We start from the raw sequence: 17,860 nt of genomic DNA on the forward strand, positions 1-17,860 counted from the left end.
AACGAGCTCGCACACGCAGCGCTGATGTCACACATAGAGCCCAACAAAATACCAGTACGAGATTCAACCAAAAACAAACACAGTACAGGACTGGACTAAGCACGCACCACCGAGGGGCCTCCGTGTTAAGGGTCAGCGTGACGGATGTGTTGTTGCCTACCTTCACCACCTGGGGGGGGGCGGCCTGTCAGGAAGTCTAGGATCCAGTTGCAGAGGGAGGTGTTCAGTCCCAGGGACCTTAGCTTAGTGATGAGCTTGGAGGGCATTATGGTGTTTAACGCTGACCTGTAGTCTATGAACAGCATTCTCACATAGGTATTCCTTTTGTCCAGGTGGGAAAGGGCAGTGTGGAGTGCAATAAAGATTGCATCATCTGTGGATCGGTTTGGGCGGAATGCCAATTGGAGTGGGTCCAGGGTTTCTGGGATGATGGTGTTGTGAGCCATGACCAGTCTTTCAAAGCATTTCATGGCTACAGATGTGAGTGCTATAGAGCGGTAGTCATTTAGACAGGTTACCTTTGTGTTCTTGGGCACAGGGACTATGGTGGTCTGCTTGAAACATGTAGGTATTAAAGACTGGGTCAAGGAGAGGATGAAAATGTCAGTGAAGACACTTGCCAGCTGGTCAGCGGATGGTCTGAGTACACGTCCTGGTAATTAATCTGGCCCTGTGGCCTTGTGAATTTGAACCTGTTTAAAGGTCTTACTAACATTGGCTACTGAAAGCGTGATCGCACAGTCATCCGGAACAGTTGGTGCTCTCACGCATGGTTCAGTGTTGCCTCGAAGTGATCATAGAAGGCATTTCGCTCGTCTGGTAGACTTGCGTCACTGGGCAGCTCTCGGCTGGGTTTCCCTTTGTAATCAGGGATAGTTTGCATGCCCTGCCACATCCGACGAGCGTCAGAGCCAGCGTAGTAGGATTCGATCTTAGTCCTGTATTGACGTTTTGCCTGTTTGATGGTTCGTCGGCGGGCGTGGTGGAATTTCTTATAAGCGTCCGGATTAGTGTCCCACTCCTTGAACACGGCAGCTGTAGCCTTTAGCTCAGTGAGGATATTGCCTGTAATCCATGGCTTCTGGTTGGTATATGTACGTACTGTCACTGTGGGGACATTGTCGTCAATGCACTTATTAATGAAGCTGGTGACTGATGTGGTAAACTCCTCAATGCCATCGGAGGAATCCTGGAACATATTCCAGGCTGTGCTAGTGAAACAGTCCTGTAGCTTAGCATCCGCTTCATTGGACCATTACCGTATTGGTACTGGTACTGGTACTTGCTGTTTGAGTTTTTGCTTGTAAGGGCGAGGGAGAGCTTTGTACGCATCTCTGTGTGGGGAGTTGGCGTGGAACCCCGTATTATCGGCATATTCAACAGCGTTTAAGAAATATATTACCTTCAACAGTGTTATCTTGTGATCAAGCCATCAATGTTATGTGATTATTGGTGTCGTAAAAATGTTAGCTAACGGGTTAGCAATTAGCAATTAGCAATTTCAGTGGAAATACTACTATTATCAGCTTTTTGATAAGCGGTTTAGCAAAAAAATACATTATCGGCATACGGCCCCCAGTTATTGGCCACCTTACTATTTTGTTCAATTACAAGATATATCCGTTTAATTTTGTTCAAAAAAAGAGACACCAACCACGTACCCGAAGTGTTTACTAGATAGTTGACTAGTTGGCTAGCCTTCCGGTAAAAAATAATGACTTGCCTGTCAACTTTTCATTGCGTAGCCCGGTGCGCCCTCCTGTGGACTCTTAAAAAATTGTTCTTCACCAGCATATTCAGTGTTGTAACCAAATAATGTCTCATCATTTGTTTTACAGATTCATCTTATGTTTTGAGAAAGTAGATAACAGTTGAATACTAAAATATGAGTATTAATAATTTCCATCAAATAAAACTTTAATTTCAGTAATGTGCATTGACATAAACAATGAAAACACCGTTGGAGTTTGTGTTGCAGAGATGCACTTGGAAAGTAAAGGAAGAAATACACAAGATGGGTTCAATAAATATATATATTATATTTTAGACATTTTTTTTTTGTACAAATAAATAATTTCATATGAACACAAACAAAACAAACAATTAAATCTCGACCTCCATCCCTATATTGTCACAAAAATCACAATAAAAATCCAGCTCCACCGCTACCTCTTGATCCCACTGCACACACCTTAAGTGGAACCAGTGCCGGCAGAAGTCACAGCACACCCATGGCACCTCGGATCTACACTCCTGAGGGGAGCTTGCAGGCGGATCATGCTCCCCGCAGCGAGCATAGCAGGTGGTGTCTTCTTTTATAAAAAAATACAATAATAGTAAAAATTGATTAATATGGTTTTGCAAAATGTAGAAGTTCTTCAACAACAATAGTAATTGATACAACTGAGAGAGAGAAAAACTGATTATGAAGTACCTGAGAGTAGTGCCATGGGTGGCGTGACAGACGTGACCGGTGGAGCTTTTCTCTTCCTTTTCTGTGCTGCAGTTTGAGAAAAAGTTGTGTTAGACTGAGCATGTTTCATCAAAACCCTTTTCAACTTTTTTACATCAATACCTCTGGAGGAAGCTGCATAGGTTTTGGAGGAGGTGGAGATGACTTGAGGGCTGGTGCTATGGACTGTAGATATGTATTTACATTGCTGTTTTATAAAACAGATAACAGTAATTATTTTGTAATTTAACATGTGTTTACCTGTGGAGGTGGCTGTATTCAAATTGCAGGGGGCAGGGACACCAGACGAGGCTGCTATGGTGGTGTGACCAGGGGAGACGGAGGAGGCAGTTGGTCCAGAGGAGGCCGTGTTGGTGGTGACAGACGGGGGGGGTGGTGTGCATCGTGGTGGTGGTGGACAAAACCGCCGACGATGGCTTGGAGGAGCTGGTGTTTGTAATGGTAGGGTTGAGGGGCCGACGATGGTGTGGCCGAGAGAGTAGGCACGTAGCCTTCTTCTGCAGCTGGGGACTCCGGCGGCTCCTACAGGTGTTGCACACTGGGAGGCACTGGCAGTGGTGATGCAGCTGTCAGGAGCTGTTCCAGAAGGGGGTCCAGCAGAGGCAATGGCGTCAATGGTCACATCCATGGCAGCCCTCTCCTGTGCCCTCTGTGTTCTGAGGGCTGCCCAACCTTCTTTCTCCTCTGCCTCGGCCCTCTCCTTCTCACCCCTCTCCTGCCACTGGCGCGTGTATTCCTGTCACGGGAATTTTGTTGAAGTCAACTACTTCTTAAATCTGTGAATAATTCCCAAAAGGTTGTAAATCTCTTAGTTTAAATAAATTAAACAAAGACTCAATCGTGCAATGGTCAGCATATTTATTCATGAGAGCGCTCTGAAACAAAATGGACGTACAATATTTTTATATGCACACGTCAGAGGAAAAATCCCACCCCTCTTTAGGCGGGCTGTAGTTTTCCACTGGAAAACTGCTCTCCTGACCATCAGGTCACACACACACACACACACACATACACACACACACACACACGCACTCGTCCAAGCCTAACGGTTCTCTCCTCCCTAAATTGGGAGGCCTCTTTATCTTGGTTTCTCAGTTGTCTGTAGACAGTTCTCCTTGTCCTTTGTTGTCTGGTCTAACTCCTATTCAAATTGCTAAATAGTAACACAATGTCATAATCTTTACTGGTCCTACACACATTATTAGATTATAGTCTCAGGATTCTAACACATTTCATAAAGTGGAGTGTAATAACTAGTCATTACCAAATTATTCTATCAATCCACCCTTTGACTAAATACTACACACATACTCCCAAATTATATCTTGTTATAAAAATGAATCACACACATTGAAGCATATAAGTTTGATTTGCATATAAAATGAATCACTAGTACAAAACACACTATAATAACACAATTTGCCTGGCATTCTACCAAATTTTACTTTCCATAACCATAACACTTCTTGTTTAGATTTTCACTATAACTTTCATTGAAAAGATAGTATACTTAAACATAAAAAAGTGTCTCATTTAATACAGATTCATCAGGATTGAAATGTTCTGCATCTTCCACTAGAGCAGGAGGATATAGGTCTTCGTTCCATCGGTCTGAGTTTGGGACGGGTCCACACCTCACCATCTGCAGGGATACTGCCTTTTCCAAAGACCTTAACACAAGACCTCGCACACATGGGATTAAACAGCATCCACATAACACCAAACTGAACATTCCCACCAGAACTGCCCCCACCACTGTTGCCACAATCTGTTTCCATTTTCCAAACATATTATCAAACCAACCAGTTAATGAGTTGTCAATGCCAGAGTTCTCAGCCAGTTCCTTTGCCAGTGTGGTGAGTCCCTGGAGGGCCTTAGTCACTGACCCATCAGGTGCTGTATTATTGGGGTTGAAAGTACAGCACATAGATCCAAACAAAACACAAACCCTGCCCCGTTCAGCCAAAAGCATATCCAAAGCTATCCTATTCTGCCATGCCATTAAACTAGTTGCCGCTGTCTGCTCAGCCAATCCCTTTATTGCATCACGAGTGTGATTAACAAACCTCTGTTGGTTATAGTAGATGTAGTTTATCCAATCCACATTCTTATTAATTGTTGACCACCAGAAAATACTTGATTCAAAACCAGCTGCAATCTGATTCCTAGCTTTGAATTCTTCTGGAACCCCTCGAGGTACTCCTATCCCATCGATATACACCCTCTCATCAAAGGATCCTGGGAGGAGGTCTCGCCTTCTACGTGACAACCCACCAGTTTTTTACATGTTGGATCGTTTGATGAGAGTGAAAGGCATTACCAGCTGGGCCAACGCACAGGTTCCGGTCCAATTCGCATGTAGATTAGGCCATAATCTGTTACCACCACACAACCACCAGATGTCAGCACGGGCCTGATTTTGGTTCCTAAAATCCTCTGGCTGCAACAAAGAGGAGAGATTGGTCATGGTCTCTTTAGTTGTGACATTCTCAATGTGGGAGCAGGAGCTAAGATGCCCTACCCCGTATCCTGTCTTGTCAATCCTAGAAAAACAATAATAAGATTCCCCTGAGATTTCAAACGGAGGTAATCGGGGGGACGTCATTACCAGGGGATACAGATAGTGCAAGTCAATAACCGACTCCTTCACCACATTCCCAGGTGACTTGAACAATTTAACCATGCAAGATAAACCTGACGGAGAGTTAAGGCCCGTCAAGGGGAACGGAGTAGTGGTCAATCTAGGTTTAGCTGTCCCACAGGCGTAACAGTCCTCTTGGGACATAGTTCTTGCCATATACTGTATCCATTCCAACCATAGGTTCGGATCCCTATACCCAGTTTCCACCTCCACTACTTCCTTCAAATCTATAGTTTGCACTATCTTCACCACAGCCCCAGTCTCACTCACCTCAGTTGAAGGAGATATTTCACTGGTCGGGACTGTAACATCCGCTGGGTTGATCTCTACCCGGAAAGCCACTAATGGATCTTCACAGCATCCAATATCCCTCATCAGTAGCCTTTACCTGTTTTAGCATGATTCGGACTTTCAGACAGTACTTACCCTTTCCCTACGTTAAGCTGCCTTCTCTGCCTGCTCTTACCTTCCTCGGGCCTGTCCTTACTGACTTGAGTTAGATTAACTACCACTTCTGGCTGGTCGGCGGGTTTGAGTGTGCTAGGAGTATGGCCTCCACAATCAGACAGCTACCTACTGTCAGCATACCTGTGAATCTCCACCCTCGCCCTGGGAACATGTCAGACGCCAGAGGCCAACCCATTGCTTTACCTTCTATTGAACTCACACAGGGATGATCAGACAGGGTAGGGGAATCTTCGTTAAGGAGCCAACCCCCGAGCTCTAGTGGTGATCGGTTCTTTCTCCTAACTCTGTGTTTGTTCATCAGGTGTAGCTGAGTTTACCTTTTTGCAGTGTGTGACATGCACCCAGGTGGATCTTTCGGCGATTCTTACAGCGAAGGCCGTCACCAACAGGACCTGATATGGACCTTCCCAACGGGGCTGCTTCCAGTCTTTCTTCTTTAGGGATTGGATCCACACCCAGTCACCTGGTTGGATTGAGTGGGTTACCTTCTCCTTTAGTTTTCCTGTTGGGCACAAAATCTTTGACATACGTGTTTGGTTAATGAACAGTCTCCTCATATGTTCTGCTAGAGTGTCTTCTACTTCTATGTCTGCCTGTTCTAGTCTTCCTAGCTCGGGCATTCTATATGGTCTTCCAAAAACCTTTCCAAAGGGGGATAGTCCCTCTTTATCTGGGGTTATCCTAATCGTGATCAACACTATTGGTAGGCATTGTACCCAATTTCTTCCCTTCACTCCGTGATAACTCTATAAAATCAATTTCCAATTGCTGGACTGGATATTTTGCCAGGGGATATTCCCCCTGGGGTGCTTTCTCTACCTTGGTGATTATTCTGTGCACAGATGACACATCTGGAACAAAACATTTTTTTTTTGTAATTCGTTATACCCTAGGCCACAAAGTGTTTCCTAAGTGTCTCCTAACCTGTCCCTGCTCTACCAAAGTTTAAAAGTGTTTCCTAACCTGTTCCTGCTCTACCAAAGTAACCTGTTCCTGCTCTACCAAAGTTGTTCCTAACCTGCTCTACCATCCCCCCTATTGACACATTACTTTACCCATGTGTCAATATTTCCGCATATCAAAACAGTGACTTTAATCAATTTAATAATTTATCCTTATGCCAGACATTATCTCGTAGGATTGCCCCTTTCTTTACAGTATGAAAATGTATGTACTCACCAACTGCAAGTCGCTCCGGATAAGAGCACCTGCCAAATGGACAAAATGCAAAATGTAATCAAGAACATAGGAAATATCTGTTTCCCCGTATATTGTTCCTGTCACCCTTCTTAATGTCATATTTCACTCATTTGCCAATATAATCCCTTACTTCGTATAAGTAAGCAGTGATATTTTATTCCAGGCATCTATTTAAAAAAATGTTTGATACGTTGTCTCCTACTGTCCCTTAACATATACTGTAGGAGATTTCCCTCCATCCTGGGAAAAAACTAAAAACTAAAAACTCCCCCCTCAGAACACATCGGATAACTCAATTTTTCATTAAATTCACTAAACCTATAAATAACAAACCCATAACCACCTTCCGGTAATCTACTGATTTAAACCGGTTGCATTAATTTATTAAAATATAAACCAATTGTTTAATAAATCCAGAACCTTCAAAAAAAATGTACTACGCCATCAGCCTAATAGTAAAAACGATCTCCCATTGTTCAACTTGAACTGTCTGCATAACTCACTGTTGTATAAACAAACTATTCAGACTTCCGCTTCACATTATCCTCTGCTTCGTTTACTAAATCCTGGCATTAGTAAATTATATCCACACACCACCAAAAACGAATAGCTAATTTGCGTACACATAACTAGAAAGCATGAATTGAATACCATTCTTGCTTAAACAATGCAATTCAGCATTTCTCATCACCCAATTTCTATTACTTTTTTCACACAGGAAATCCTCTACCATCTCTACCCTCATTTAAATGGCTCTCCAATTCAATTTCCGACGATACCTATCCGTGGATGTACTGTGCTGATCTCCATTCACAATGTTGACCCAATCAGTGATCCTCTTACCCTTAGATACCCACTGGCCCATTTCTTTCCAGTCCTCTGCTGGCTCCTTTGCTAGAGACACATGTGGGCTCCATCTCTCCCTGAACAGTCTCTGACTTTGGGGCCCTAGTTCCACTTCCACTGCTGCGTGGGTGCTAAGTCAATAGTAGCCAATTCAAACACCTCACAACTTGGATCAGTGGGCTCCTCAGTCTCTTCCTCACTAGAATCTACTCCCAGCAGAACTGACAAAAAAAACAAAAACAGACTGTGATTTCCAGGACACTGCCCCTTTGTTTCTGGCTCTCTATCTCCCCGAGAGTTGGCATGACTGAACTCCCTTTAGGTCTCTCTTAATGAGTGTTGCTGTGCCCCAGCCAATCAGGGTCTTTTTAATGGTTCTGCTTATCTCTGGTCTCATTCCACTGAGGAACGCTATCTTTAGTTGCTGATGGTAGGGCGTATCACTCCCCTGTCTCTGGTCTGGCTCGGGTATGCCACTGTTTGCGTTAAACACATCTTTAAGCCTCTCTAAGTACTGGCTGACTGTCTCACTATCCTCTTGTTTACACTCATGTACTTTAGAGAAGTCTGCATGACGATGGTAATGTTCTCTGAGGCTATTACACAATTCAGTTATTTTCCCAACATACTCTCCGTGATCGGCCCATGGCAAAAGTGCCCTCTGGGCATCCCCTGAAACCCACTGCCCTCTAACGGCAGCCCAAACCTTACTATTCCTGTTTTGGGGTGGGTCATTCCTTCTACCGCTCGGGCCACGTTCCTCTGTGTTCATGGCCTGTATACATCTAAGGTTGCTGGGGCCCCTTCATTCCCTGCCAATAGATTAGGTAAGGCTACAGTGGGTACTGGCCCCCTCCTACTCTCTCATCTCCTGACTCATACTGACTCCCTCCTGAGCTCAGCTCCTAACTGGACTTTTGTTGTGGGGTTCAAGTCTCCTCAGGGACCTGGGTCTTCCACCCTTCGGTCCCTTGACCCCCCTATTGTACCCTAGTACTCTAGTTACTTTCTTAGCCTTCTCTTTCCGTCTCTCTCTCTCTCTTTCTAATTTCTGCAATGACCAATTGGGTTGCTGCTGATGTTCCAAAAATGTCCTTAGAACCTCAACTGTACTATCTTCCGTGCTCCCTCGGCTTCCCCTTGGTTCTGGTAAGGGGGTGGAAACTCCAAAACGGCAGCCTGCTGTGGCACCCTTCCCCTCACCACCACTACTTCATTGTCTGGATTTTTCCTCCAGGCCTGATCTGCCTTAGACCTTCCTTTCTGACTTTCTTTTTCTGTCTCTCATCCTCCTCTCTCTTTTGAGGCTCCGAGAGCCACACCTTGGCTGTATCTAGCCCTTCCACTCGCTCTCTCTCTCTTCTCCCTTTACACACCTTATGCATCTGTTTAAGCATGGATTCGAGTTTATCTGTGTCCAGACGTCCCTCAAAACCATACCTGTTCACATAATGGAGGTTTCTCCTATCCCTGGACTTCATAAATCTTGTAATAATTCACTCAATAATTATTCTCCTTTGGACTTATTATTAGGTGCGACTTTTGAGCAAAAATTATGATCAACTTTTGTAATTAACCATTTAAATTATTCAACCCGTGTTTGAATAGAGTGTTTTAAGACCCCAGTTTCATGAAACGGATGGGACAACCATTCTTTCTCACGCGACCTATTTTAGTCCCTTTCTTTGGAATTTATTCTTAGATGTGACTTTTGAGCAAATATTAAGTCTCACACAAGATTATTGGTTAACACTATTGGTAACTTGGAGATTGTACTTAGACAAATTACGGCACCAGTTTCATGACTTGGAGTTTGTACTAAGACAAATTACGGCTCCAGTTTCATGGAACGGATAGAGTTACTGCTAATCTACAGTTGTTTATGACTTAAAATATTTTATTTCTCACACATACTATTTTAAATTCCCTTTACTTTATATTTATTGGCGATCCCAGACCGTCTCACTATCACACTCTCCTCCCTTGAAGTTTCACCCCCATTTATCAATTTATCTAGAATACTCGCGCGTGGTTTTCTCTAGATAAACGTCTAAAAAACGCTAAAGTTGACTCCCTTCTTGTATACTTTTGACAATCCTTGATTGTCTCAACACAAGGCTAGTTTATGTTTGGTAATGGCCTCTCTACCCGGAGTCTATTTCGGACCCCCCCTTTTTTTGATCTTACACCTTTGGGTTTTCTCTAGATAAACGTCTAAAAACGGGCTACCGGGATGTCGATCCCTTTGTGGATTATTGACGGAACCTCACTACAGCAAATTTAAACTCCATAAATCCTTACTGCAGGTTACAGTTCAATTCCCCCAAAATCCAATGAATAAAGATTACTCACCTTATTTTTGCAGCTCAATTTTGGTTGGATATCGTCACCGTTTCTGTCGTTTCCAGGTTGTCACCGGCCTGTATTTGAACCTCCAATTTCGGAGGACAGGTCTTTGTCTATACGGATGTATCATTCGCCAGTGCACGGTTTACGGTGTCCCCCGGAACGACAGAGGACGGGTATTGACATCCGGCTCGAAAGGACCAAGCTGTCACGAGAATTTTGTTATCTCAATGGTTGAAGTCAACTACTTCTTAAATCTGTGAATAATTCCCAAAAGGTTGTAAATCTCTTAGTTTAAATAAATTAAACAAAGACTCAATCCTGCAATAGTCAGCATTTTTATTCATGAGAGCGCTCTGAAACAAAATGGTCGTACAATATTTTTATACACACACGTCAGAGGAACAATCCCACCCCTCTTTAGGCGGGCTGTAGTTTTCCACTGGAAAACTGCTCTCCTGACCATCAGGTCACACACACACACACACACACACATACACACAAACACACATGCACTCTTCCAAGCCTAACGGTTTCTCTCCTCCCTAAATTGGGAGGCCTCTTTATCTTGGTTTCTCAGTTGTCTGTAGACAGTTCTCCTTGTCCTTTGTTGTCTGGTCTAACTCCTATTCAAATTGCTAAATAGTAACACAATGTCATAATCTTTACTGGTCCTACACACATTATTAGATTATAGTCTCAGGATTCTAAAACATTTCATAAAGTGGAGTGTAATAATTAGTCATTACCAAATTATTCTATAAATTCCTCCCCGGTGAGGCATGTGGCGACCACAGGGAGTCTTCTGTATCGATCTAGCTGATACTTAAGGACAGTAAGGATGTGCCCCAGGTCCTTCGCTATCAGCCCCCCCTCTATTAGGGGGTGCTCTTCTAGAGCTAAGGCTGGGACTGGAGCAGGGGCTGAGGGTCCTCCTGTGGTCACTGGGGAGGAGGTGCTGATGGACGGCACAGTGCTGCTGGTTCCAGGAGAGGCGGTGGTGGGACCCGGAAGGGACCGAGACGGCATTAAACGGGACCATGTGGGAAGAGGCCACACTTCTTAAACCCTTCCACCACATAGCGCATGTCCTTGCAGCGCTGGTACGGGTAGCGGAATACTCTGGCAAATTCTTTAAAGGGCCAATGTATGCCACGTCCCGCGGCTGCAGGACATGGGTGCAGTGTGGTGGAAGACAAAGAAGTATAACCCCTTCCCTTAGTGCCGCCGCGAGCACCTCTGGGTCCATGTGGCTCTTCGAAGAGGAGAAAGAGAGGGCGCTCCTTCGCTGCATGCTTAATGAAGTGCTAAAACCACTTGCTGAACAGGTCCCTGTCAATGTAACCACTGTTTGACCGTCCATACAAGGCTTGGGGGGGGGGGGGGATCCCAGTGTGTAGTGGCCACCGCGAAACACTTGGGGTAGATGATAAATGGGGGGACATCCTCCCCAGCTGGGTTGAAGCAGGCCAGCTCCTTGGTCCCCAGACTCATCACAGTTATAGATTTGTCTGGGTTTCTCCCTCAACCCACTCTCCTCCAAGTGCTTCTCATAAGAAGTGAAGAAGGTGTCCATCATCGGACGTGTGGCACACTCAGCTCTCCCCCTGTCCAGGGTGTCCGGCCTCCTCATGCTCAGGTTCTTGTGCCTCCTCCTGAACATTTCCCACCACCTCTTCCCCAGTGGTTGGATTGTTTCCCCTGGGTGCCGAAACCTACAATAGAAGACAATATGTTATTGTCCATCCAGGATGAAAATGTTTGTTTTGGGATCACCTTACACATCCACATTTACATCACACACATTGAGAACAGTCAGTACAGCATTCTACATACATAAACACATAGAACACCAAATACCTGTGTATTTTGTTGACGTATTTCATCAGCCTCTGTCTAGTAAAGGGGAACCCATGGCTGGCGCAGTAGATACAGTACTGCACCAGATAATCTTCAAGCAATGTGGGTGGTCCACTGCGACAACCATGGGTCACCCGGCCGCTCAGCCTGTCCACCAGGGTCTGCCGAGATACACCATGCACCTTGGTAGATAAGAAAATAAAACTGTTACTAGCAGATAAAATTCACATACATGTGGTAATCTCCTAAAAACAAAAGATGCCTAACCTTGTCAGCCTGGCTGATAGCCATCCCTGCCCTGCAGTCCTCCATGGCATGGAACATGTCCACCTCACTCCACTGCTTCCTCTTGACTTTCTCCATGCTGTGGTGGTAAATACATGTAGCTAAATAACTTGGCATACTATATACATTTTAGAAAGATAACTCAATCTGAATATGTATAAACATTTACATTTCAAAGCTAAGGCATTGAAAAGTGATGAACGTTTTCACAATAACTGAAAGTGTACCCACGTTTTTTGTTTAATGTTATCTGTAATGAAATTTAGTGTCCCAATTAGTTGAATATTGATGCATACATTGTAACAGACTAAATACTGCCTATATGTAGCTGTTGTAAAATTAAACATAGCCAAAGTGTCAAAAAGTTAATGGTTCAAAGTTCAAAATTAATTTTTGCAGATTGTGTAAAACGCCCCCGTCAAAGGACTCCAATTCTGAAAAGGTCAAGCTTGACAACATTCAGCTGTTTTCGTGATATGTATTATCTAATGCTTACAATTTATTTCCTTTTTGCTTACTTAGCAGTTCTATCAACATTTAGCAACTAAGCTAGCAACATTAGTAAATCTGTTAGCTATATTTCAGAGGTAAAAAGTTGGATATTAAATTAGGTGTGGTCTGTCGCGCAGTCGAATTTTACAATATACAGCATGTCCCACAAAATGTGTATGTATATAACTTTTTTGAAAACTCTAAAAACCTAACTTAACTTACAAAAATTGCAATGAAAATCGGTGGTCAGCTAGATAGAAGGGTGTCTTTAGTCGCAAAACTTACCGTTATTTTCCAGTCCGTTTAAATGTTGAACTCGAGGTGATTTAGTCCTCCAACCGCTAGAGAATGTCCGAAGTTAGGGGGTGTCCGATGTTGGGAGAAAATTAGCTAAGGTGATCTAGAGGTTTTTTTCCTCTAGTTGCACAGGTGACATGCTGGTAGAAATGAGGTAGAACGGATTTCAGTCTTCCTGCATTAAAATCACCGGCCACTAGGAGCGCCTATGTGTCCTGTTGTATTCAACTATATTATAGGGAAACCCCCTAGAGTAGATTGATGCACTGGTGCGTAATAAAAAATCCCCATCAAAATCCGTCAGTTTAAACTAGAGATCTTTTTTTGCATGGGCTGAGTCTCAATCCTCCACATCCACATATGGCGGCCTTCGGCATCTGAGGTGGAAGGTGGCGGAGCTACTCAGTGTTTTTCAGACCATGAGACATCCTGAAAATCGGTCGTCCAAACGGTTTGGCGTAAAAAACTATTACCACTCTATGGAAAGGGTAGACTTAAAAAAAAAAAATATTTAACCCCTTTTTTGGGTAGGCACAATACTACCTCCATACTTCCATTCATTTTTTTAAACCGGTACCGGTTACCTACAGACAAGTTCAGAGAACACCTGTGTTTTATTCTACGACCCCCACAAGTGTCACGGGACTTGTCTGTAGGTAACCGGTACCGGTTTTAAAAAATGAATGGAAGTATGGAGGTAGTTTTGTGCCTACCCAAAAAAGGGGTTAAATATGTTTTTTTTTTAAATTAAATTAAATAACAATAAATATATATATAGCTTTCTTATATCACCTAGATATTGGACAGACTTCAAAACCTTATTCCTTATGATTTATTTTTTACTGTCTTTTTTTTGCCATTCATGAATGTTATTCAATGTGTTTCTATGGGCTATATTAGTAAAGGCCAAATTCAATATTTTATCAAATAATATTTTCTATATTAATTTTTTTAATCTAAAGGGGTCCTAAAATTCAAAATAAAAAAACTGGACCTAGCTTCCACCCCCCCTTCGGCTTGGACTTACAGAGGTTATAGGGAACAGTGATGATGTAGTGCACTTTAAAGGGAGAAGGGTGTCATTTTAAATTACAGAAACTTATTTTCTTTATTTTCTCTCTCTCTCTCTCTCTCACACACTCACACTCACACCCTAGTCCTGGTCGTATACCCTGCCGTAGAGACATGCGGTCACCAGCCCGACGGTCATCCCTGAGTGTTCCATGGCCACTCGACCATCTGTGGTCTTCTCGATCAGGTCGGGTCGATCTACAACCATGCCGCTACCTAGCATAGACGGGTAAACGTAACGCGTTCCGAACTTCCCCTCCAACCGGAAGTCCACTCTAGACTCTGCCTCCTCCACTCCTTTTCCACAGGAGCTGACCTCCGACCCCGAGCAGCGGACCAACGCACACACCTGGAGGGTGAGGGGTTAATCATTAATCATTAATGCCATGAGACGACTAGGTGAAAAATCTGTTTCAATTCCAGTCAATTCAGAAAGTAAACCAAATTCAGAATTTTCCTCATTAAGAAGCATTGAAGAAAATTGGAATTGGAATTTCAGTGTACTTCCTGACTGGAATTTAAATGGAATTGACCCTAACCCTGGTTGTAATGCATGCATGTAATGTAAATGTTTCTCCCTACCTGCAAGGCGAAGCGTCCATAAACCGTATGATTGCCAGCGAACGCCCCTAGAGCATAGAGCTCCGTATTGCCACCCTGTGGGGACCGTCGGTACTGCAGGTGGCAGCAGAGGGGACCGTCACACACAGTCAGCTGACCCTCTGAACCACGCAGCAGGACGAAGGAGAACGGGTCACACATCATAGAGGAGATTAAGTGAGAGGTGGAAGGGGAGGGATTGGGAGAGAGGGTAGGAAGAGAGGCAGAGAGAGGTTCACCCTCACCCTCTGCTCCTGTCTCCCCCTGCCCCTGCCCCTTTGCCTCACCCTCTCCTCCTGTCTCCCCCTGCCCCTTTGCCTCACCCTCTTCTCCTGTCTCCCCCTGCCCCTTTGCCTCACCCTCTTCTCCTATCTGCCCCTTTGCCTCACCCTCTTCTCCTATCTGCCCCTTTGCCTCACCCTCTCCTCCTGTCTCCCCCTGCCCCTTTGCCTGCTTCTGTGTTGCCAGCCAGTCACTGTCCAGTACAGGTATCCTCAACACCAGCAGCTTCCCATCCTCTGGCTCCCCAGGGGGGTGGAAGGCGTGGTGGTAGATGGAAGTACTAGGGGTGAAGATGCCGCTGCCCGTCATGGCCTTGCTGTCATGCCTGAGGTTAGCCGCCAGCAGAGTGACGTTAGCTCCCAGACTGACCGCTCTCTGGAACTGAACCGCTGTTAGTAGAGGAAGCGTATTTATCCAGGCTGTGGGGTAGACCATCTGTCTGATACCCTGGGAGGGGGGAGAGGAGAGAGAGAGAGACATTAACAGACTTTTGATGAATTAATTTGGATCCATAATGAAACATTGTGGGAAAAGGTGTGTGTGTACCTGCTCCAGTAGCCTGACAGTAGGGTCGTGAAACAGGATGTCGAAGCAGGTGAACACCCCAAACCGTCCGGCGAATGGCGTGTCAAAGGTCACCACCTCTAGTCTGGGCGGGGTATTGAATTCCTTCTCGAAGAACAGGTTTTGTTTGTGGTAGCGAGCCGCCAGGGAACCATCAGACCTGCAGTGAATGGGAAATCAAAATGAATGTTCATCTATATAACCCAAATCCTTTTGTAAAAGTAATACAATTATTAATTAAACGTTTTAATTTTTCAAGACTTATAGAGAATGGTTGATGGCTGATGGTTGGGTGTGCTTTGGATTAAAGTCTCTTCTTAACAATAAAGGAAAAACATCATTCCAAGTCACTCCTGTATAACTCTAAAAAGCTTTTGGAAATCAATACAAATGCAATATCATGTAATTGCCCTATTCCAAGAGAAGTTCGGAATACCTGAAGCTCTCCCTGTATAATGCATTCTTTTCTCACAGGATCAAGAAACGTGTTTAAAACAGAAACAGCACAGGTACTACCAACCTGAAGACTACATTAGTGTTGAACTGCCAGCGCCCATCGGGGGGGCAGGGGGGGTGAGAGGGGTCAAGGTGGGGGTGAGAGGTCAGAGGGCAGGGCTGGAGGTCAGGCATGTTGGCCACCAGGTAGAGTTGGTGACGTCGAGCCATGCAGCTCAAACTCTGGAGGACCTGAGAGAGAACAGGGCAGAACACACACATTAACACAGACATTTGATGACATTAGATATGGATCCACAATGGTAAGTAAAGGTGTGTGCTCGCATGCATGCATATACCTCAGTGTGATTGTGTCTGTCAGGCTGTGAACAGGGGTTCCAGTCCTCAGTCAGTGGGTCAGGGATGGTCTCTAGGTAACCAGAGATGGACAGACGACTGAAGTTGAACCCATGGATACCGTCCTCTGGAAATACTATGATCTGAGCCCCCTGGAAGAGAGTCGGAGAGAGTATCTATGTTTGCTTTGGCAATGTATAACACTTTCCATGACAATAAAGCCTTTTGAATTAGAAAGAGAGAGAGAGAGAGAGACAGAGTGATAGATAGAGAGGGATGTGGAGGTTGTTTCTCTATGCGTGTTGTGATGAAACAGTAACAGGCAATAGAAAGGGGTAAGAGAGCTGTAAAGCTATTAACTCCAGCACTTCAGATTAAGGTGTATCCTCCTTGTCAAAGGCAAGTCTAACCCAGTCTTGGAGAGCTTATCTGCAGGGTGTGCGGGCTTAGTTCCAGCCCTGCACTAACACATCTAGTTCTGTTAATTGAGAGAGAAGACCATCTCCCAGTCCCTCCCACAGGTGTACCTTACCTGTTCCGCCGCCCGTGCGGCCTGCTCCTCATAGACCTTCAGGTTCCTCATCATGTGCTTGAGCGCTGCGTCCCGAGACAGAGGCACGTGCGGCTCCGGGTTCAGAATCACCCGGTGCTCATAGACCGCGGCCACGTAGGATGGGTCGGGAGTCCCCTCTGTCTTGTCCCCAGCCCGGGTTAACGTTACCGGGGACAGATAGAGAACAGACACCACCACTGCCAGGAGGACACGGAGGGACATGGTGGAATGACCAGTGCCCGGGAACTTCTGACTTCTTATAGACCGATGTGTACAACGAGTTCAATGGTCACTCAGTCCAAAGTTCTCAACATTCGTTGAACAAATACTACCTTGAGGCTGGTAATCTCTCATCGGTAGGGTTACAGCAGTACACTCACATCTGACACACAGAATAACACATGCATATTCACTCACGCACGCACACAAACTCAGGGTCACAGCTGGCATAACGCACACACAGGCTAATGGCCACACACCCACGCAGTACATATACACAACCACATAATTACAGTGCCTTGCAAAAGTATTCATCCCCTTGGCGTTTTTCCTATTTTGTTGCATTACAACCAGTAATTTAAATGGATTTTTATTTGGATTTCATGTAATGGACATACACAAAATAGTCCAAATTGGTGAAGTGAAATGAAAAAAATAACTTGAAAAAATATGAATAACGGAAAAGTGGTGCGTGCATATGTATTCACCCCCTTTGCTATGAAGCCCCTAGATAATATCTGGTGCAACCAATTACCTTCAGAAGTCACATAATTAGTTAAATAAAGTCCACCTGTGTGCAATCTAAGTCACATGATCTCAGTATATATACACCTGTTCTGAAAGGCCCCAGAGTCTGCAACACCACTAAGCAAGCGGCACCATGAAGACCAAGGAGCTCTCCTAACAGGTCAGGGACAAAGTTGTGGAGAAGTACAGATCAGGGTTGGGTTATAAAAAAATATCAAAAACTTTGAAAATCCCACGGAGCACCATTAAATCCATTATAAAAAAATTGAAAGAATATGGCACCACAACAAACCTGTCAAGAGAGGGCTGCCCACCAAAACTCACGGACCAGGCAAGGAGG

At 44.6% G+C, this 17,860-nt stretch overlaps 1 protein-coding gene across 1 annotated transcript; it reads right to left on the minus strand.

The window, feature by feature from the left end:
- Positions 1-13,990: 13,990 nt before the first annotated feature.
- On the minus strand, positions 13,991-17,026 carry LOC121586635 (biotinidase). Its single transcript, XM_041903518.2, has 6 exons — positions 16,753-17,026; positions 16,223-16,372; positions 15,949-16,115; positions 15,411-15,588; positions 14,565-15,311; positions 13,991-14,331 (listed from the first exon to the last, which is right to left on the minus strand). Exons 1-6 carry the CDS (start codon positions 16,993-16,995, stop codon positions 14,065-14,067), a joined length of 1,752 nt encoding a protein of 583 aa, XP_041759452.1. The 5' UTR covers positions 16,996-17,026; the 3' UTR covers positions 13,991-14,064.
- Between the last annotated feature and the right edge of the window lie 834 nt (positions 17,027-17,860).

This window comes from Coregonus clupeaformis, chromosome 17, assembly GCF_020615455.1.
Source record: "Coregonus clupeaformis isolate EN_2021a chromosome 17, ASM2061545v1, whole genome shotgun sequence".
NCBI lineage: Eukaryota > Metazoa > Chordata > Actinopteri > Salmoniformes > Salmonidae > Coregonus > Coregonus clupeaformis.

Coding starts and splice junctions, on each gene's coding strand:
- LOC121586635 (XM_041903518.2), bottom strand. CDS start 16,995: ATGTCCCTCCGTGTCCTCCTGGCAGTGGTGGTGTCTGTTCTCTATCTG. Junction 16,373..16,752: donor CCGCACGGGCGGCGGAACAG/GTAAGGTACACC, acceptor ACTCTCTTCCAG/GGGGCTCAGATCATAGTATT. Junction 16,116..16,222: donor ACAGACACAATCACACTGAG/GTATATGCATGC, acceptor GTTCTCTCTCAG/GTCCTCCAGAGTTTGAGCTG.